Consider the following 23,340-nt stretch of genomic DNA (forward strand, 5'->3'; position numbering starts at 1 on the left):
AAGGAGAAATAAAATCCTTTAGGGACAAGCAATTACTGAGAGATTTCGTTATCACCAGACCTGCCCTACAAGAGCTCCCGAGAGAAACACTAAGCACGGAAAGGAACAAGTACCAGCCACTGCCAAAGCACACCAAATGGCAGAGACCAAAAATGCAATGAAGAAAATGAGATGGCTAATGGGCAAGAAAACCAGCCAGTAACAAAATGGCAGGATCAAATTCACACATAACAATATTAACATTGAATATAAACAGTCTAAATACCCCAATCAAAAGACACAGACTGACAAACTGGATAAAAAGTCAAGACCCATTGGTGTGCTATATTCAGGAAACCCATCTCACATACAAAGACACACATAGACTCAAAATAAAGGGATGGAAGAAGATTTACCAAGCTAATGGAGAACAAAAAAAAGCAGGGGTTGCAATCCTAGTCTCTGATAAAATGGACTTCAAACCAACAAAGATCAAAAGAGGCAAAGAAGGACACTACATAATGGTAAAAGGATCAATCCAACAAGAAGAGCTAACTATCCTAAATATATACGCACCCAACACAGGCGCACCCAGATACATAAAGCAAGTTCTTAACGACCTAAAATGAGATTTAGACTACCACACAATAATAGTGGGAGACTTCAACGAAACTCCACTGTCAATATTAGACAGATCAATGAGACAGAAAATTAACAAGTACATCCAGGACTTGAATGCAGAGCTGGACCAAGAGGACCTAAGAGACATATACACAACAATACACCCAAAATCCACAGAATATACATTTTTCTCAGCACCACATCGCACTCACTCTAAAATTGACCATGTCATTGGAAAGAGGTCACCCCTCAGCAAATGCAAAAGAACGGAAATCATAACAAACAGTCTATCAGACCATAGTGCAATCAGATTAGAACTCAGGATTAAGAAACACACTCAAACCCACACAACCATATGGAGACTGAACAACTTGCTTCTGAGTGTCGACTGGATAAACAGTGAAATGAAGGCAGAAATAAAGATGCTTTTCAAAACCAATCAGAATGAAGACACAACCTACCAGAATCTCTGGGACACATTTAAAGTAGTGTTGAGAGGGAAATTTATAGCAATAAATGCCCACATGAGAAACAAGGAAAGATATAAGATTGACACCCTATCATCAAAATGGAAAGAGCTAGAGGAGGACGATCAAAAAAACTCAAAAGCTAGCAGAAGACAAGAAATAACTAAGATCAGAGCTGAACTGAAGGAGATAGAAACACAAAAAACTCTTCAAAAAATCGATAAATCTAGGAGCTGGTTTTTTGAAAAGATCAACAAAATAGACAGACCGCTAGCCAGACTAATAAAAAGAAAAGAGAGAAAAATCAAATAGATTCAATAAAAAAAGATAAGGGGATGTCACCACTGATCACACAGAAATACCAACTATCATCAGAGATTACTACAAACAGTTCTATGTACACAAACCAGTAAACCAGGAAGAAATGGATAAATTCCTGGACACTTGTACTCTACCAAGACTAAACCAGGAGGAAGTTGAAACCCTGAATAGACCAAAAACAAGGGCTGAAGTAGAGGCAGCAATCAATAGCCTAACAACCAAAAAAGTCCAGGTCCAGATGGGTTCACAGACGAATTCTACCAGACGTACAAAGAGGAGCTGGTCCCATTCCTTCTGAAGCTATATAAAACAATACAAAAAGAGGGAATCCTCTCTAATTCATTTTATGAGACCTACATCATCCTGATACCAAGCCTGGCAGAGACTCAACTAAAAAAGAAAACTTCAGGCCAACATACATGATGAACATTGACGCAAAAATCTTCAATAAAATGCTGGCAAACCGAAAGCAACAGCACATCAAAAAGCTTATTCATCACTGTCAAGTAGGCTTCATCCCGGGGATGCAAGCCTGGTTCAACATATGCAAGTCCATAAACGTAATCCATCACATAAATGGAACCAAAGACAAAAAACACATGATGATCTCAACTGATGCAGAGAAGGCCTTTGACAATTCAACAGCCCTTTATGCTAAAAACCCTCAATAAACTAGATATTGACGGAACGTATCTCAAAATAATAAAAGCTATTTATGACAAACCAATAGCCAATATCATATGGAATGGGCAAAAACTGGAATCATTCCCTTTGAAATCTGACACTAGAAAAGGATGCCCTCTTTCACCACTCCTATTCAATATAGTATTGGAAGTTCTAGCCAGAGCAATCAGGCAAGAAAAAGAAATAAAGTTTATTCAATTAGGAAGGGAGGAAGTCAAGCTGTCTCTATTTGCAGATGACATGATTGTATATTTAGAGGACACATCGTCTCAGCCCAAAATCTTCTCAAACTGATAAGCAACTTCAGCAAAGCCCCAGGATACAAAATCAATGTGCAGAAATCACAAGCATTTCTATATACCAATAACAGACAGAGAACCAAATCAAGAACGAACTGCAATTCACAATTGCTACAAAGAGAATAAAATACCTAGGAATACAACTAACAAAGGATGTAAAGGACCTTTTCAAGGAGAACTACAAACCACTGCTCAATGAAATAAGACAGGACACAAAGAGATGGAAAAACATTCCATGCTCATGTTAGGAAGAATCAATATTGTGAAAATGGCCATACTGCCCAAAGTAATTTATAGATTCAATGCTATCCCCATCAAGCTACTAATGACCTTCTTCACAGAACAGGAAAAAATCACTTTAAACTTCATATGGAATCACAAGAGAGCCCGCATAGCCAAGACAATCCTAAGCAAAAAGAACAAAGCTGGAGGCATCACACTGCCAGACTTCAAACTATACTACAAGGCTACAGTAATCAAAACAGCATGGTACTAGTACCAAAACAGAGACATAGACCAGTGGAACAGAACAGAGGCCTCAGAAGCAATGCCACATACTTACAACCATCTGATCTTTGACAAACCTGACAAAAATAAGCAATGGGGAAAGGACTCCATGTTTTAATAAGTGGTGTTGGGAAAACTGGCTAGCAATGTGCAGAAAGCAGAAACTGGACCCCTTCCTGTCACCTTACACTAAAATTAACTCCAGATGGATTAAATATTTAAATATAAAACCTAACACCATAAAAATAGTAGAAGAAAATGTAGGCAAAACCATCCAGGACATAGGCATAGGCAAGGATTTCATGACTAAAACACTTAATGACTAAAAGCAATGGCAACAAAAGCCAAAATAGACAAATGGGATCTAATTAAAATTCAGAGCTTCTGTACTGCAAAGGAAACCATCATTAGAGCAAACCAGCAACCAACAGAATGGGAAAAATTTTTTGCAGTCTACCCATCTGACAAAGGGCTAATATCCAGAGTCTACAAAGAACTAAAACAGATATACAAGAAAAAAACAAACAACCTCATTCAAAAGTGGGTGAAGGATATGAACAGACATTTTTCAAAAGAAGACATATATGAAGCCAACAAACATATGAAAAAATGCTCATCATCACTGTTCATTGGAGAAATGCAATTCAAAACCACATTAAGATACCATCTCATGCCAGTTAGAATGGTGTTCATTAAAAAATCTGGAGACAACAGATGCTGGAGAGGATGTGGAGAAATAGGAACACTATTACACAGTTGGTGGGAGTGTAAATTAGTTCAACCATTGTGGAAGACAGTGTGGCGATTTCTCAAGGGTCTGGAAATAAAAATTCCAATTGACCCAGCAATCGCATTACTGGGTATATACCCAAAGAACTATAAATCGTTCTACTATAAAGACACATGCACAAGTATGTTCATTGCAGCCCTGTTTACAATAGCAAAAAACTGGAACCAGCCCAAATGCTCATCAATGATAGACTGGACAAAGAAAATGTGGCACATATACACCATGGAATACTATGCATCCATAAAAAACTATGAGTTCGTGTCCTTTGTAGGGACTTGGATTAATCTGGAAATCATCATTCTGAGCAAATTGACACAAGAACAGAAAACCAAACACCACATGTTCTCACTCGTAGGTGGGTGTTGAACAAGGAGAACACGTGAACTCAGGGAGAGGAGCATCACACACTGGGGACAGTTGGGGGGGTGTTGGGGAGGGACAGTGGGGAGTGAGAAGGTTGGGGAGGTATAACATGGGGAGAAATGCCGGATATATTATGCACCTATGCAACAACCCTGCATGACCTGCACATGTACCCCAGCACCTAAAGTAAAATAAAATAAAATAAAATAAAATAAAAAAAAACAACAAAAAACTCTGTAAGCCTTTCCTGTTTGCCAGCCAATGCAATTCAGTGTGGGAGAGCAGTCTCTCTTACTCACTTTTCATTTCAGCCCAGTAGCAGAGGAGATGTACACTAAGTGGCCACATCAGCTTGTATTCACAATTTCCACTGCGTGCCTCAACAGCAAATCAGAATCTGGAGGCATGTTATGGACCCCCAGCTGCGTGCTGTGAATAAGGTATGCACTAGCACTGGGATTTGGAAGCAACATCTTCTATCTGAATAGTGATACCTTTCCTTGCTGACCATGTGGCTGGAGATTCTTCAATGGCAATTTAACACCTTTCCTCTTTTAAAAAGTTTTGGTAAAATATGCATAATATACAAAACATAAAATTTACCATTTTCACCATTTTTAAGTACACAATTTAGTAGCGTTAAGTATATTCACTGTTGTGGAACCATCACAACTATCTGTCTACAAACTTTTTATAATCCTAAACAGAAATGTACCCATTAAACAATGACTCCGCATTCCCCCTCTCTGGCAACCTCCATTCTACTTTCTGTCTCCATGAATTTGCCTATTCTAGCTACCTTCTAAAGATGGAATAGCACAACATTTGTTCTTTTGCGTTTGGGTGATTTTACTTAGCACAATGCTTCATCAGTGTTGTGGTGTGTATCGGATCTCATTCATTTTTAAAACGGAATGATATTCCATTGTTTATGTATATACTACATGTTCTTATCCACTCATCTGTTGATGGACATTTGGCTATTGTGAGTAATGCTGCTACAAACATTGGTACATAAGCCAACATACCTTTTAAAGTCTGTTTTCTAGGTTAAAACTAATTTTTAATTAAACCAGAAATCTTTCCTTTTAAAATTAGCTTCAGATAAATAGAACAAAATGTCACCAAGTCTTTCCCACATATATAGTGAACATATGCTGACAACTTATTTATTCATAGTTTTGCCCAACTACAAAATAAAATGTCTATTCATGTATATAACAATCATTGACTTTAAATGTCAGTTACATTATAAGGAATGTGATACTTCTAATTAAGGAATTATACCAATTGTTTTTCTTGTTTCTTTTCCAACTACAGTGTTTGTAATTGGTTTGGAAGCTGGTTTTGTATCTTACCAGCAAGAGTGCAGTTGTGCTTGTTTTTAATATGAGGATGAATGATAACTATAGCTTTGTGGTCTTCTCAACTTTTAACATAAAATTTTCACAGTTCTGTAATGGAAAGCCTTATTTTGTGCTTGTACTAGAGACAGTCGATTGGCTTAAAAGTGGGGTTGATAAGCTTTACTGGAAAATAATATGGAAGTTTTAATAGCTTTATATCATTACTTGACAAAAATATTAACAGATAATAAACTGGAGACTAGGACAAACGATCATTGGTCCAAAAAATTCAATTGTGATTCTTCATTGTCATCTTATATATTTTTGTCTGTTTTAGGGAGATTATCCACATCCATTATCCACTTGTCTCATGACAGATTCACGCTTTCTATTTTTATAATGGAGGCCATTCATTACTAATATTGTGACCTTATTTCACATTGTAGGATTTATATTTCTATTTTTGTCATTATTGTTATGCTTCAGAAAACCACTTTCGAAGTGATGACTCATTTTTTTTGAATTGTGATATTATGCAAGGACACAATGACAATGGCAAATGCAAGTCTGACAAGCGTAAACAACTGTCAGGTGACAATAAAATACATGAGTAAAGATAAACTACCTATGATTAACTCCATGTTAACCAGTATGAATGAAATCGGCTTTTGAAGCACATGCTCTGTTTTTAAAAACATAAAAAGTTAGAAATTCTATGAAAATCATAACCTTATATGTTAGATTTTAAAATTATATGTGCATAGAGATCCTTAGATCACTTGTTGAGAAACATTGCAGGAGATGGAAAGAGATGAATTGCTCTGCTAAACAAAGTAAGAATAAGTTGGAGTTCCCAGGGACAATTCAGAAGGAGAGCTGGAACATCCCAAAGGGACAGTTTATGAAAGAAGAGTGTAGGCCAGGCTCATTTAGCAAAATAGGTAAAATGAAATACGGCAAATTGAATCCAGTAAAATGATCAACTGGAGCCATTGAAAATAGACTAGCAAATCTAGTTAATATAGTAGTCTAGTTAATATAGCAGCTTATATTAGCAGATAAAAGAAGATATGATAACCTTAGTAAATATGGAAATACTGATAGAAGCCAAACCCATTCATGATGAAAGTCTCAACAAACAAGAAATGGAAAAAATTTCCATAACTTGATATAGAATAATTATGAGACTCTCATAAACAGCATAATGGTGAAACATTAGAAGCACACACTTTAAAATCAAGAGCAAAATAAACATGCTCATTGTTATAGTTTTGAATCAGCATCATGCTGAAGGTCCTGGCTGATTCAATAAGACAGAAAAAATAAACAGGTGGTAGAAGAATCATAAAGGACGAAACAAACTTGTCATTATTTGCAGGTAATATAACAGTTTGAGTAGAAAGTCCAAGGGAATCTACAGAAAAATTTAAGGAGCTCAGCAGTGTTGCTGGATGCAAAATCAATATGTAGAAATTAATAATATTAAGGTATTTTAGCAATAATAAGTATTCAACAGGGCAACCAAAATTCCAACGTACCTAGGAAAAAGACATTATAAAATGCTGTCGAAAAATATTAAAGAAGACCTGTGTAAATTAAAAGATCTGCCATGCTGATGTGTGGGAAGTCTTCATACTGTAAATGTGGTGATTCTTCCTCTGGTGATAAAGTCAGTGCATTACCAAACAAAGCTTTCACAGAGTTGGAAGAAAAGAGCTAGAGAATATGACCCTTAAACTGATATGGAAAAGTAAAGAAACAAGAAGAACCAAAATAGTTTTCAAGAAGACAAATAACGGTGGCTCATGCCTGTAATCCCAGCACTTTGGGAGGCTGAAGCTGGTGGATCACAAGGTCAAGAGATTGAGGCCATCCTGGTCAACATGGTGAAACCCCGTGTCTACTAAAAATACGAAAAATTAGCTGGGCTTGGTGGTGCAGCCTGTAATCCCAGCTACTCGGGAGGCTGAGGCAGGAGAATTGCCTGAACCCAGGAGGCGGAGGTTGCGGTGAGCCGAGATCGTGCCATTGCACTCCAGCCTGGGTAACATGAGCGAAACTCCATCTCAAAAAAAAAAAGAAGACAAATAAGGAGGGGCATGCAAGTCGAGCAGGTTAAGTCTTACTATAGAGCATTCAAGTCCATGTGGCGTTGACTCAAGATGTGACAATGATATTACTGGAAAAAACAGATTCAAGTAGACATGAGGATCTGGTGCATGGCAGAAGCAGTGGTAGGAACCACTTGGGAAATGACATATTGAAAATAATGCTGAAAAAATCCATATGGAAAAATATTGGAAGACTATCTCATACCACACACGTACAAAAATAAATTCTCGGAGGTTGAAACTCCTAAATGTAGAAAGAAAAACTGTGACTTTGAGGAGAAAACACAGGATAATATCTTTATGGAATGCTATATGGCAATTAAAAAATGAATGAATTAGGTCTACATGTATCCATTTGGACAAATCTCAAAAACATAATTTTTAAAACATCAGATAAAGCACACATACAACATGATAACAGTTACATAAATTTAAAAAGCTATAAATCAATACTTTTTGCATGCAGTGCCAAACACCCACTTTCTTGTTTGCAGTAGATTCAGCTTCATTTCACATGTTCTTTTCCAGGTGATAAAACATGTATCTTCCCTACAACCAAATTGCTATAAGTCATCAAAGATTTTTTTTAGAATATTGATATGGTTAGTGGTGGGTGTCCTAGGGTCATCAAAGAGCCCCTTCAATGATTATATGAAACCAGGGCATGGGGAGAGTAGGAAAGTTCTGGTCTTGTCCTTCTTAACAATTTTTGACTCCTGTTCTCTTCACCTTCTGGTGTCCAATCTGAGGAATAACCCCTAGTTTCTTCCTGAGCAAAAGAGGGGATTAGAGAACGGAAGATATATTTTTATCTTCCCACAAGCAGACAGATAGGCAGGCAAACAGAAAGACATAGAGCTCCATATCAGCAGGTAATCGTGCAAATTTTTAGCAAGGAATAGTGGAAGGGAGGGAAGATAAGGAAAAAGATTGTATTAAGAACATGGTAATGAGATTGGTTTCTTATTCCTCACTGGCTAAAATTTAATGTGTTTTTTTCAAAAATATACAGCATGATATTAGGAGCCCCAGTCTATCCCAAGGACATTTATTCTCTTCCTCTGGGCTCTCAGCAACATAGGAAACAACTGATGGCTGTTATCAATTTGCATTTCAAAAAGAAAATCTAGTCTGATCATTTCCACAAGGCCAAGAATGCTGAACATCATCTAATACCTGTCACACAAATTCCCAGGATCACAACCATATAGGTAGATTTGTATGTATTATATTTTTCATAGTGTGCATATAAAGGGAATTATGTCAACAATTCAGTTAATGCAAACTCTTATAAAGAATGGATTTGAAAATTAGTGGGAGTGGAAATGGATCCAACTTTGGAAGACGATTTGGCAATATCTCAAAAATTAAAATGTACACCCTTTTGACCTGGCAAGTCTACTTCTAGAAATTCATCCCTTAATTTTACACATATTATGTGTACAAAGAGACATGTGTAAGGATATTCACCAAAAAATTAATAGGTGGTGGCAAAATATGAGGATTATGTTAATTATGATAAACATGAATGTCTATCAATAGGACAATAGTTAAATAAATTTTGCTTCATCCATGCAAATGAAATCTGTTCAGCTAATTTCTACAAAACAGCTGCTGCTGGAATTTTTAGGGGATGACATTGAATTTATAGACTAATTTGGGCAGCACTGACACTTTAACAATAGTGAATCTTCTAATCTATTCACATAAGACATCCTTTAATTAATTTAGGTACTTTAAAATTTCTCTCAAAGATGCTTTATCATTTTTCGGTATAAAGGTCTTGTGCATATTTTTACAACAGCTTTTGGGTTTATTAGATCTACTGGTTTTTTATTTTCTAATTTATCTACTGTTTTGCTATTTTCTAAATTATTGCTTTTTTATAACTATTAATTTCTTCTTTCTTTTTTCTTTCATTAATTTTATTATTCTTTTTCTAGTTTTATGTTAGGTCTTTAAATAATTTCTTTCCAGTTTTTACTGATATATTTTATGCTTCAATGCTGTGAATTAATCCCTAAATATGTATGTCTTTAACTGCACTCTCTAGGCTCTGATTAAACTGTTTTTCATCTTTTCTTTCCTAGAAATTGTATAATTTTAGTTTGTAGTTTGTCTTCTGTCCAAGAGTTCTTTTAGAGAGATTTTAAAAAAAATTATTGAGTGGAAAGTCCTCTCATTTTATTAAATTTGGTTATTATTTTTAACTTTATTGCAATGTGATCAGAGAATGTTTTCTATGTTATTTCTACTTTTTGGAGATTATTGAGTTTCTTTGTCATGGCTTAATATTTGGTTTGATTTGTTTGGTTTTTTGAAAAGGAGGTTTATTTTCTGTTGTCAGGGAAGGTAGTTTGCTCTATATTAATCAGCTATATTATATTAATTATATTACTAGGTCATCTATACATACTTTTTATTTTTTAATACATTTAATCTGTTACAAGTATTGGCTAAAATAAATTAATTAAAATTTTCTATTCCTACAATGTTTTTATTTACCCTCCCACTCTAACAATTTCTGATTTATAAATATTGTTGCCATATTATTTGTTATAAAGATATAGATTACTGTATGTCTTTAATATTAATATGTCTGTAATAGCATTACAAAATGCCATTTTTGTTCTATTTCATGCTTTTGGACCTAAATTCCACTTTCTCTAATATTAAGATCATAGCTTCTGCTTTTCTTGTTTGCCTTTGCTTATATCTTTCAAATTCTATAATTTCAGTCTTTCTGTGTCACTGTGAGGAGTATCTTTTTTATTGAACACAGAGTTGGATATTGCTTTATAGTGTAATAGGAATTTTCAAAAATAGGTGAGTCAAATCCATTTATATTTATTGGATTTGCTTAGTCTTAGTTTGTTTCTATTATTTTATATGATGTATTTAGTAGTTTAAAAAATATCAGGTTGGTACAAAAGTAATTGTGGTTTTTGCATTGTTGAAATTTGCCATTTGATATTGGAATACAGTCTTAAATAAATGTGGCTATGTTATACATCATTTTAATGCACACTTCTCACTGTATTTTTTTGCTAATGGCTTATTACTTGCTGTTTATTTTATATTCATTTTAGACTATGGAAATGATGTTAGACAAAAAGCAAATTGGAGCGATTTTCTTTTCTTTTTTTTTTTATACAAATAAAACCTTGATTTATTGAGCCATAATGGATACGAGATTGACAGAGAAAATAAAAGTAAGGACCCTGCATCTAGTTATTGTATTTTATAGTAAATAGAGTAGATATTAGGATGACAAAAACAAAGCTATAAAGCCGACCATTGTTCATCAGCCTATAAATCAACATGATTGTTACCATTTCATTTTATTCATCCTTTTTCATTTACTCCTCTTCATTAAAAACTTTGTGCTGCATACTGACCATATGCAGTTGTGTTTTGAGATTTATCTGTCCATAGTTTCTGGGAGCACAAATTACCTAAGTGTGAATAGTAGAGAAATGGATGTGCTTTACCTTTTTGACCTAAGATTATTGTTTATTAGCAAGAGGATCTTTGGACAGTATGGCACAGCAAAGCAGATTCATATTATCCAGAATACTTGTTTCAAATATACTTTGTATTTTAGAATAGTTTTTAACTTACAAAAAGTTATAAAGATAATACAAAGAGTTCCTGTATATTTTCTTATTCAAGTTCAAAATGGGTTGTAAAGCAGCAGAGACAACTCACAACATCATCAACGCATTTGGCCCAGGAATGCTAACGAGGGCACAGGGCAGTGGTGGTTCAAGAAGTTTTGCAAAGGGGATGAGAGCCTTGAAGACGAGGAGAGTAGGGGCTGGTCTTCTGAAGTTGACAGTAAATAGTTGAGAGCAATCATCGAAGTTGATCCTCTTACAACTATACAAGAAGTTGCCGAAGAACACAACGTTGACTATTCTATGGCCGTTTGGCATTTGAAGCAAATTTGAAAGACGCAAAAAAAAAAAAAAAAAAAAAACAACTCCATAAGTGGATGCCTCATGAGCTAAGGGAAAATTTTTAAAAAATCGTCATTTTGAAGTGCCATCTTCTCTTATTCTGTAAACAAACTATTTATTGATCAGATTGGGATGTGCGATGAAAAGTGGATTTTACAGGACGACTGGCAATGACCAGCCTGGTGGTTGGACTGAGAAGAAGCTCCAAAGCACTTCCCAAAGCCCAGCTTGCATCAAAAAAAGCAGTCATGGTCACTGTGGGGTGGTCTGCTGCCCGTCTGACCCACTACAGCATCTGAGAAGTTTGCTCAGCAAACTGATGAGATGCAGGGAAAACTGCAACACCTGCAGCTGGCATTGGTGAACAGAAAGGGCCCAGTTCTGACTCTCCACAACAGACTGCACGTCGCACAACCAGCACTTCACAAATTGAACGGATTGGGCTATGAAGTTTAGCCTCATCTGCCATATTCACCTGACCTCTCAACAACTGACTATCACTTCTTCAAGCATCTCCACAACTTTTTGCAGGTAAAACACTTCCACCACCAGCGGGATAGAGAAAATGCTTCCCAAGAGTTTGGTGAATCCTGAAGTATGGATTTTTTTTTTTTTTTTTTTTTTTTTTTTTAGACCAAGTCTCACACTGTCGCACAGGCTAGAGTGCAATGGCACGATCTCAGCTCATTGCAGCCTCCACCTCCCCGGTTCATATGATTCTCCTGCCTCAGCCTCCCAAGTAGCTGGGATTACAGGCACATGCCACCACACCTGGCTAATTTTTTGTATTTTTGGGAGAGATGAGGTCTCCCTATTTTGGCCAGGCTTGTCTCCTCGAACTCCTGACCTCGTGATCTGCCTGCCTCAGCCTCCCAAAGTGCTGTGATTACAGGCATGAGCCACTGCGCCTGGCCTACACGGATTTTTATGTTACAGGAATAAACAAACTCATTTCGCATTGGCAACAATGTTGATTGTAATGGTTCCTACTTTGATTAATAAAGATGTGTTGGAGCCCAGTTACAATGACTTAATATTCATGGTCTGAAACCCCAATTACTTTTGTATCATTTTATTATTCGGTGTGTCTTGTTTGCTTTTTGTTTTTTGATGTACAATTTTCCAATATTTAGAGTTTGTCTTATTATTTGTTGCAAATATACAGATCACTAAAGAGTTTGTATCTTTATCCTAGTTGTTTCCTTTATAAGCGAAAACTATTATAAATTTATTATTATAATTAAAACCATGTAATGCATTGTGCTTAGTGTGCTATTTCTTTAAACAAAATCTCTCATTTCAGTTTGGTAATTCTCTTTCCATTCCTCACTGTTTCATCCATCATCTGACTTATTTAATAATATCTTTTTGTGCTTATCTTTGTACTGTTGAATATAATCATTTTGTCCATTTTTTTTATCAACTTTAAATAATATTCTTTAACTTCTTGTTATTATAGAAGCAGGAATAAGTGAACATACTTGGCTCCCACATTCTTTCCTCTTTCTGCTTCCATTTCTTGCTATTTGTATCATGTCAACATTTGTAGGGCCTCTGGGGATGGTAGAGGGTAAAATGCTTTTATTCTCATTTTTATCCTCCTCTGGAGGTCCTGTGGTTTAACAAGCCCTGGTCTGCTAAGTGATTTACCACTTCTCCACCCACTTTTGGTCTTCCAATTGTTTTGACATCTTTTGTCCTCTGTGTTTTCCATTCTCTTTCTCTTTGTTCTTGTATATTTATACGGTTCCTTTCCCCATGCTGTCATTCTGTTGGCATTTTGAGAGGGTGAGGTAAAACACATGCATTCTATTTTCCATATTTAACCAAAATCTTCAAATAACTCCCAAATAACTCATTTTGAAAAACAAAAGTTTTGCATTAAAAGCCCAGAAGCACAGACATTGTACATTCTATATGATCTCAGCTATATTAAATATAATTTCATGATTTTGTGATTTCTCTACCTAGTTACCATCTTCTGATTTATATTTGTCAATGTTCTGCATTTTATGCAATGGTCATTTATGCAATGGTGGCCACATGCACATATTTCTGTTGAGCATGGGTACTTAAGAGTACAATACAAGGATACAGTATACGTGTGCCTTCACCTTTACTGGATAATGCCCATTGATTTCCAAAGAGGTCGCCCAAATTTATACTCCCACCAGCAGTGTGTGAGTTTCTGTTGCTCCATGTTCCCAATACTTGGTATGTGACACTTTAAAAAATGTTTCTCTTGTGAAGAATGTGTAATAATCTCTCATTCTGATTTTAATTTGCATCTCTTTGATTTTAAAAAAAGGTTAAGAATACTATCATATGTTTATGGCCTTTGGGATTTCCACTTTTGTAAAGTGCCTATTCAAATTTTGTGCGATTTTGCAAGTGGTTGTTCTGACATTTTTCTAATTGATTTGTGGGAGTTCATTACTCTGAGTATAAGCACTTGCTTTTTCACTCCCTTAAAGTTGTCTTCTGATGAACATTCTTAATTGTAGTATACTAAATCATATCAGTTTTTTCCTCCATAGTTAGTGCTTATTGTGTCATATGTAATAAAGTTTTCCCTAATTGGAAGTCATAAAGACATTCCTCTTTTTTTTTTTTCTTTTAAGAGCTTTATATATTTGTAGTTTACAAAGGAAATGAGGTGTTGATCTACCTAGAATCAATTCTCGTGTGTGGTGCAAAGTTGGATGTTTAATGTAGTTTTTCCAGTGGGATTCCTAATTTTTCAGCATCATTTACTGAAGGCCGCATTTTTCCTAGAACAGGGTACCACCTTTTCACACATTATATGTTTATATATGTGTTAGTCTGTTTATGGACTGTCTATTCTGTTACATTGTTCTGACCAGTCTTACACCAAAGGTGCACTGCTTCAATTAGAGCTTCATAGTAAATCTTGACATCCAGTAGAATGTTCTCCCACCTTGTATTTCTTCATCAAAAGTTTCTTGGCTTTAATTTGCTCTTTAAAATTTTACGTAAACTTTTGAGGGAGAAAATTTAAAGTTTAAAGTTTGTCAGGTAATACCAAAAAAAGCCTGTTGAAATATTGATTTGAGGATCACATTAAACTCATTAGTCATTTTGGGGAGTCTTTACAATACTGAGACTTTGAATCTGAGAACATGTCTCCCCACTGATTTGGTTTTTAAAAAAATTTACACAATACTTATCATAATTTTCCTTATAGAGATCTTACTCATACTTCGATAATCTTATTTCTAGACACTTGACATTTTAAAATGCCAGCGTCAATGGTATTTTTAAAAACTATTTTCTATTTGTTGATAGTGCATATACACAATTGATTTATGTATGTTAATTTGTACCCAGCTACCTTACTATACTCTTTAATTCTGACAGTTTATTTCTAGGTTATGTTGGATATTTTATGTATACAATCTTATTATCTGTAAACTATATCTTTGGTAGTTTTTTTCTTCTTATACTTTTTTCTCCCTTGCTTTATTATGCTGGCTAAGTCCTCCTTTACAAAATGGAACTGAGAAGAACAGACATCTTTGTTATTTTTTTCTGTTGATTTCAAAGGGAAAGCTTTCCACATTCACAATTAAGTATGAGGCTTGATGCTTTAAAACAATGAATGCCCTTTATCAGAGTGATGCAATTCCCTTCTATTCTAAATTTCTAAGAGTTTAAATTCATACATGGAAATTGAACTTTATCAAATGACTTTTAGCATCAATTAAGAAGACTATGTGATTCTTCTCCTTTAATCTATTAATAGAAATAGAACATATTTTTGTTGTGGCATGCATTACTGTTATGGTTAGCAAAAAAAAAAAAGTTGGAAAAAAAGAAACCTCTGCAAAACACCTATTATTATACCCACAGGTATGTTAGGTCCAAGCTGGAGTGGGGGCATCCCTCCCAGATGTGTAGATATGGGATATTTTTGGAAAGTTCTCACATTCTGAAACTATACAGGTTTCATCTACTAACCTAGGGAAATGGAACAACCTCGAGAATACTAAGGTTACTTTGAGGCATATGAAGCGTGATAACTTAAACAGATTCATTTACGAGCTATTTCGTAAAGATATCTCAGAGCCATTTGTTCTTAGCTCTGTCTCAGTTTTGTTCCTGTCTCTCTTTCATAGTAGGCCTTCTCAAAGGCATATCTTCACTAAGAAATACACTTGTGTGTGCATCTAGCAGGTGTGTGTGTGTGTGTGTGTGTGTGTGTGTGTGTGTGTCTCAGAGGCGAAGGGATTCATCTTCCTAGACCATCCTAGACTAATGAAATTAGAAATTAAACTTTTTGGGGCCGAGACTCAGGCATTTAAAATTTTTCCCTGAAAATTCCAATATGCAGTCAAGGTTGAGAACCACTAATCTGTATCTCCTTGAAGCTGAAAATCATATGTGTGTTTATGAAACAAAGTTCGCAGAAGAGACCTAGTTACTACAAAGACAAACAGATAATAAGATTCAGCATTATCCACATGAGGCCTGGTAGGGTAAATAAAAGACAAAGACTGCCAAGTGAAGGAAGAAAAGAAAGCAAAAAGAGGAGGTACAACAATGATCGCAAATCTACTCACTCAATTTTCTCTGGAAGCTCAGTTTGGGTCATGCACACACAATTGACCAAAATAGTGACGGTAATAAATAAGCTGAACCACCTGGAAGGCCTGTGTTAAGGAAAAGCTGAGATCACCAAGTCTCTGTGATGTCATCTGGGATCACTTTGATGCTGAATGATTACATTCATAACTCTTAGCTAATATTAGCTTTATGATCTTGTCACATAACAACCACTAACATTTATTGAGTGCCTGAGCTAGGCTGAGTGCTTTGCCCACGTTGCTTCTATTACAACTAATCTACAGGTGGCTATTATTATCCACATTCTGGAGCTGAGAAAACAGGATGACAAAAAATAAAAGTTAAATAACTTTTCTCAGGTCACGCAGCTATCAACCATGCTGCAGAGATGTGAACTCTAGCTGTCTGAGAACAAGCTCTGAGCAAGATGGAAGGAAACATATTCTGTTTTCCAAAATGCCCTTCTGCCTCAAACCCTTCATTTCACTATACAAAGTGGCCTGAAATTTTATCTGGAAAATGTGTTTTTATTCTAAACGACAAAGAGAAGTTAGAAACTTGGAGATAAGTGAAGGGAACAAGCTTTGGTGGGGATTAGTTTCATCAGATTGCTTGTATAACTTAGATGAGATGAGTTCCACCAAGGAAATGGTCTTCTTGCTAGGAACGGTGGAGGCAGACACAGGGAAGTGAAATACTGGCTCAGGAAGAAAACCCCAAAGAGGATTAGGCTGCAGTGGAGAACTCTGAATAGGCAGAGCAGAGAATATTGACAGCAGACAATGGGCCAAGGGATGACCAAAACGGGAAGGCGGTGTTGGAAGGAAGGCAGGTGGAAGGGGTAAATAGAAGGGAAGAAACATTGGTGGGGGGAATCTAAAGGTAAATTGTTCCTGCTTGGGCATTTTTCTCAGGAATGGCTGGGCTCCTGACAGTACTTCCCAAGGAAGAACAAAGCTTGAAAATGAGCTTGACCTACAGAAAGAGTACAATACTCGTTTTTCATAATTTCAATGTGAGTAGAAGTATTTAAATGTATTTTAGTTTTCTGTAAATGCCTTGATGTGTCTGGTTTTACAGTTACTTAGGAACACATCTATTTTGAAAAGGAAAATTCTATTAATTAAAGCACATTTTCCTTCTGACTTACAATTACATTAAGAAAGATGCTCACATTGGAGGAAATGTTAACCCAAGGATTAAATTAAAATTGTGTCTCCAGTTCTACAAACCTTTAAAAGTAATATATCTTATGTATAATATTGCTTGTGAAAATACTCAAAGCAAATGTGGTTGGAGTTATATTTTTGGTGAAATATTAATAATAGGGCCCTGAGAATTCTAGCATCTTTTGGGGCTGGAGTTACCAAATTTATGAGATGTAAATGCAGACTTTTGTGAGTAAGAGACCCCCTCTACAGCTTTTCTGTCCAGCTAGGACTCTACTAAGCAATTATTTACTCATCAAATCTCAATATGAAGAGAATATTCACTGGTCACTTGGTTCTTTTAAAGGGATTTTATTTCTAATTAGCTGTTTCTTACCTATCCAAATGTGTCAACCAGAATCCACAAAGACTAGTTTGTATGTTTGCAATTTCTCTTTATTTGTAATTTCCATGTAATTGTATGTATTTTGAAAAAGCAACAGCTACCCAAGCAGAGATGACACATTGAGAGAATAATTACCCTGATTACTTTCCATTAACTGCCTACTTCCTCACTGCAGATACTGCTCTATGTAGGATGCAGGCCGGACTTCTTAACTAGCTGCGTGGTCTTGGATAATTCACTTAGTGCCTCTGTGTGTCAGTTTCATTATCTGTAAAATGGGGATGCTGATCTCTCCTTCAGAGGCTTTTGAACCAACGATAGTGTTGACATTTAGAAAGTATTTAGCAAGTGGGGGACTGCTATTGTCCTTAAATATTCTTCTGTCGATCTGAAATTCCAAGATTCAGCTCAGAAAATATAATTCTTACTGGTTACCCATAAAGAAAAAAATGTAAAAAGAGAAAATGTAATGCAACTTCATCAAGCATGCAGCTTCATGTTGAGTGTGCAGATAGATGATTGTGCCAAGGTTACCAGCTCAATTGTCTTGAAATCCAACAATCTGCCTCAGAGTTAGGGCGCAGGATAGAGCTCTTTTTTACTGGAGCCTTCTAAGAAGAGGCTGGTTACCATCTGTCAGGCAACTGAGGCAGGCCTATTCTTGCACATCAACCTCCTGGAATCCAGGGCTAAATTCATCATAAGGAACTTCCAGTCCTTCCAGTGACCAAGGATCCTAGGTCATTAGGATCTTTCCATTAGGACCAGCAGGGAAGATCAGAGGAAACCAAACCAAAGTCTCTTTTTTCTGCTAGTTTGGCTTGCCTTGCAAAATCCCCCGAAGGCAGCTTCCAACACTACCTAAAACAATTAATATAATAGGCATTTGACCAATGTGTCTCTAATCTTTACATTCTTGTGCAGCATGAACCTTGGACTGTCGACATTTTAAACCTGCTAGTAGTTTTCAAGTAACTTATGATGTTAACAGCGCCCCATGACCAATGAGGTCCCTTTGAGACTATGTGTGCTCTTCCCATAAAGGTCTGTTTTCCCTGCCCTCTGGGAGGTACTGCTCTTTTGCCCAGTAAGCAGCTACTTCACAACATGGCTATGGCACAGAATAACAACCCATGCCTATCTCATCTGCCCAAAGAAGGCTTGCAGCCCTCTTACTGCCTGTTACGTGGTGGGGAGAGTGGGCCACACACGGTGGTGAGAATGTTTCGGGGGGCATCAGCAAACCTCCCCTCATAAAGAGGACATTTTTCAAGTTGTGCATCCACAGGTGTGTCTAGATTAGTCTGAGGTGAATCCAAACCCCCTGTGTGCTGCATGAACACTTCCTCTGTTGGGACTGCTTTGGGGTATGGCACACATTAAAGCTACAAACCATTTTTTCAGTCTAATGACCTCATTGTCTTTTGGGGATTCAATTGGAGAAGCGCTCTGTTGCTACCTCTAGCGCAGATACCAGACACAGTGCTCAAGGTCTAATTCTAACACATGGAAGAGGCAATAGTGCAAAGGATATGAGTGGACAGACACTTTGATGGCCGTTCTTCTGATCAGGTTGAAAGGACTGAATAGCCACAGGGCCCGAGTGGCACTAAACCGGGAAATGGTCCTCCCTTTGTTCAGCACCATAAATGTCTAAAACAAAACAAAACAGAAAGGGACCTCCAATGAGAAACAAGATTCCTTATGCAATCATGTTTTTCAACGTGAGTGGCATCATCTGAGGCTCATGAGCAAGAAGGGCTCTGGAAACCACAGGTCAATGAGAGCCAAATGGAGGTACAGAGAGGTAGAGAGGACCGAGGACTAAAAGCTATATCCTCTCCCTCTCAGCAAGATCCTGGTCTTTGGAGCTGACAGGATGATGAGCTCCAAGATGAGCATACTGAGGGTGCTTTAATGGACAGACAGCTGATCCTCAGGCTGGTAAGATGTAGTATGCCCAGGGGAGAATTGTAGCAGCAGGATGGTGAAGTTCTGATTGGATTTAATTTTTCTTCTGACTAGAGAACCATCCCAGTTTTGTAATGTTCCTTCTGTCTCCATCTCCTAGGTCTTTGCCTCTTAAACCCTCTCCTATTTTCTTACTCTGAGCATCTAGGAGGATATGAGCTCTTGGCATGGGAGAGGAGGGAAAAAGACAGTCCAGTGCCTTTTTATTTACTCTGCCAGCCGTATTTGAGATGGCTGATTCCTGGCCTCCTAACTCCCAAACATGTATTCACCATTTCTCGGCTGTGTAGAACACCTAAAATACAATATAGGTGAGATAATTGTAATGAAGAAGCCCTTGTTTAAACTTGTGATTCTCAAACTTTTTGATTTCAGGGATTATTACTCTCAAACCTTATTGAAGACCCCAAATAAGTTTTGTTTATGTCTATACCTTTTTGTTTATGCCATATATATGTATATCATATCAGAAATTAATGCATATATAAGTATATATGTTTATATACATATATACATATTATATATGTGTGTGTAAATATATCATATTAGAAATTAAAAAATTAGGAAATTTTAAAACACAGGAATATACAGGACACATTCCAGTAGTTGTTAGAGTGATGACATCATCCCCCATCGATAGTTTATATTCATCAATGTATGATCATAAGAGAATGTGTGTGAAAAATACAAATTACAGCCAAGTATTGTTAGGAAATAGTTTTGATTTTATAAACCTACTGAAAGAGTTTTGGGGACACCAGGGGTTCCAAGATCACAGTTGAGGACCACTGGCTTAAATCATCCTGCTTTCTGTCCCCATCCCCACACTCCGCCCCCAACCTCAAGACGTCTGCTCTCTACCTGCGAAACGAGCCAACTCCTCTGGAGGCCCCAGGCCAGAGCTCATCCAAGGGAACCGTCAACTTTCCCTGCAAGCTCTGCAGCAGTTACCTGCTTTTGGAGGTGTGGGTTTAGTTGGCTTCTATCATAAATGTAAAAGATTCAAAGAGATCATCAAAGAAGTTAGATATTGTTTTGTTCATGGAGTCTTTAGCAGACTGCAGCATCACCCAGGGCTCAGGGGGACTTCCCGGGCTGGGTGGCTTGAGACTTCCTCTCCAAGAGCTGAGAGTAGACATTCCCACCGTAGCTCTTACCCGGTGTGTGCTGTAGAAGGGGTCTAGATCCTCCAGGGGCTCCCCGATCAGTTCTGCTGGGAGCTCACCATAGAACTTGGGCAGCTGGTTGCAGGCTTTCAAGACTAGCTGGGGCCGAAGCTTCTCCTCCTGGTCCTTCTGCCCCCTGTGCTTCTCTCTGGTTTTCTTTGCCGCCTGCTTGGCAGCAATTTGCTTCTCTATCTCCACCAGCGACTCCGGAGTAAAGCGACGGAAGTTGTGAGTTTCGAGGGACCCAATGGGGAGTTCCATCTTCTCATTCTTCTTCAGGAAGTAGTTGTACTCTTTAAGAGCGGACATAACCACAGAGAGGTGACAGTTTGCCCACTGGTCCTGTCCCTCTCATCTGTCCCATCTCCCTCCCACCCTCATACCTGGCTCCTCCCTCAGCTCACACTGACCCCTCCCATTCCCCTGCAACGCTCTCAGGGAAGGCTTTTATTCCACCCTACTCCAGGTGCCTCAGGGTTAGGTCTTTGCTCCCCATGTGCTTCTATGTCATTGTTTCTTCACCACTTTGTACCATCCTACCGCCACTACCACCAGATTTAGCCATGCTGTCGTCTCTCCTTACTTCCAGGGCCGCTGAGTTCCAGGCACTCTCCCATATTCATCAAATACCTTGGTTTATCTTAAGTCTCACAGCACTTTCATATCAAACCTTTTATTTATTGGCATTGTCAACATTTCTCCCCCTGTCTGAATTTCATTCAGACCACCAAGTTACTGGAGAACTCAGGATTACTGGAGAATTTCACTGGGACCTCCAAGTTCAGTCTGTGGCTGAACACTTCTCTCCATAACAAGATCAGACCTGTGTTCCACAATTTTAGCCACTCCCTCACCCTTATCCTAAATCCCAAGGGGAAGTCAACCTAGAACAATTCCCCTGAACTGCTGAGGGGTGATGGTGAATCTCTTTACCACCTGAGAATTCTATGGCTTCCCTAGTGAGCAGTTTCTTCTAGTCTGAGGTTTCCAATATACTCTTTTATGACTGTTCCCTGTCTTCTCTTGCAGTAAGCCAATGACCACATTTCCTAGTTCATGGAGAAAAACGGAACTCTGGTAACTTCATGCCATCAAACCTCCAACTCACCTGCACCTGCAGCCTTCTCTTCTTCCCTTCTGTTACAACATGAGAGGTGTCATCCCACATTCTGAGGACCACACCTTTCCCCTTGCTTAGAATCTTATCTCCTAGCCACCTCATTTTTTTCTCTCTCTCCTTGTCTCCCAGCTCGTTCCTATCAGCATTTAAAGATGCTTAACTTTCCTTCAACTTTAAAAACTCTCCCTTGATACTGAGCCCATCCAGGTCTTCCCTCCTCTCTCCTCCTGTTCTCCGCTGGGTTTTAATAAAGAAGTTACTTCTACTCACTTCTTCCAGTCACTCTTCAGTCTTTGAGGCCTGGATTTGCCCTCATATCTCACTGAAAGTCCTCCTTGCAAGAATACAAGAGACCTCCTTGTGGCTGAAGTCAGGGGGCCCTTCTCAGTTCTTAATTTTTTTTTTTTTTGAGACAGGGTATCACTGTCACCCATACTGGAGTGTGGTGGTGCAATCTTTGCTCACTACAACCTCTGCCTCCTGGGCTCAAGCAATTCTCCCACCTCATCCTCCTGAATGGCTGGGCTACAGACTCAGCTAGTTTTGAAAAAATTTTTGTAGACACAATATACCACTATATTGTCCAGGTCCATCTCAGTTCTTGTCCTGACGGTCCTATTGGCTGTTTTGACAACTTCCTCCTTAAAATACTGCCTCTCCTTGGCTACCACGACACTCTCTTGGTTTTCCTAACTTTCTGTCTTCTCCTTCTCAGTCTCTCCTTTCTCAGCTTCTCCCATACATGATTGTGAATATTGGCACTCTATCTTTTGTTTTCAGAATAACAACAATAGTAACAACTTCAGCAGCACTAACTAGCATTTACTGAGATTCCACTGTATTTAAGACTCTTGATTAAGTAATTTTCATGCATTATTACATCAACTATCACTGTACCTGTGAAGTGTTATTTCCAATATATAAATAAGATACCAGAGCAGCAAAGTTAAATTTTCCAAGATCACAGTACTAATGAGTGGCAGAATGGTACTTAACCTCAGGGACATTTGCCACTATCTCTTGGGGGCATCCCATCATTCCCATGTCTCTGCTTCTCATTTATATGCAGATGACTGAGTCTTTATCTGAGGCCCTCAGAAGTCCATGGGGCTCAGATCTTCATTTGACCTCTCCACTTGAGTATCTCATGAGCACCTCAAACTCAGCATGCCCCAAATGAAACTCATTAGCATCTGCCCACTTCTTTCTAATATCTGCCTCTCCTCTATGTCTTTTTACTGCCATTAGCCCCAAATAGCCTGTTTCTGTGTCTGTTCACAACCTGGGTACCATAATTATGCCCTTTCTATTTCATTCCTACATACAATCAGACATCCAGTGCTGTTGCTTCTGCCTCCTTAGCATCTTCTCTTCATGTCTCTCCAGCCTCTCCATTATACTGCCAGTCCAATCACAGTCATCCCACTGACCTCCTCTGTGTTATTTTTATTCCCATTTAGTCCTTTCTAACCCATTCTCCAACTGTAGCCAAGTGATC

At 37.7% G+C, this 23,340-nt stretch overlaps 1 protein-coding gene across 2 annotated transcripts in view; it reads right to left on the reverse strand.

Annotated features, from left to right (window-relative positions):
- Nucleotides 1–21,005, reverse strand: part of SCN10A (sodium voltage-gated channel alpha subunit 10) — a 99,360-nt gene extending 78,355 nt beyond the window's left edge. For both annotated transcript variants that reach the window (XM_032270683.1, XM_032270674.1), the window contains exons 1-3: nt 20,714–21,005; nt 19,111–19,238; nt 16,028–16,108 (exon numbers count right to left, since the gene is read on the reverse strand). In XM_032270683.1, coding sequence (XP_032126574.1) covers nt 16,028–16,108; nt 19,111–19,238; nt 20,714–20,983 — 479 coding nt within the window. In that variant the 5' untranslated portion in view covers nt 20,984–21,005. The remainder of the gene's footprint in view (nt 1–16,027; nt 16,109–19,110; nt 19,239–20,713) is intronic.
- Between the last annotated feature and the right edge of the window lie 2,335 nt (nt 21,006–23,340).

This window comes from Sapajus apella, unplaced genomic scaffold, assembly GCF_009761245.1.
Source record: "Sapajus apella isolate SASKATOON/1434 unplaced genomic scaffold, GSC_monkey_1.0 scaffold4, whole genome shotgun sequence".
In the NCBI taxonomy this organism is placed as follows: Eukaryota; Metazoa; Chordata; class Mammalia; order Primates; family Cebidae; genus Sapajus; species Sapajus apella.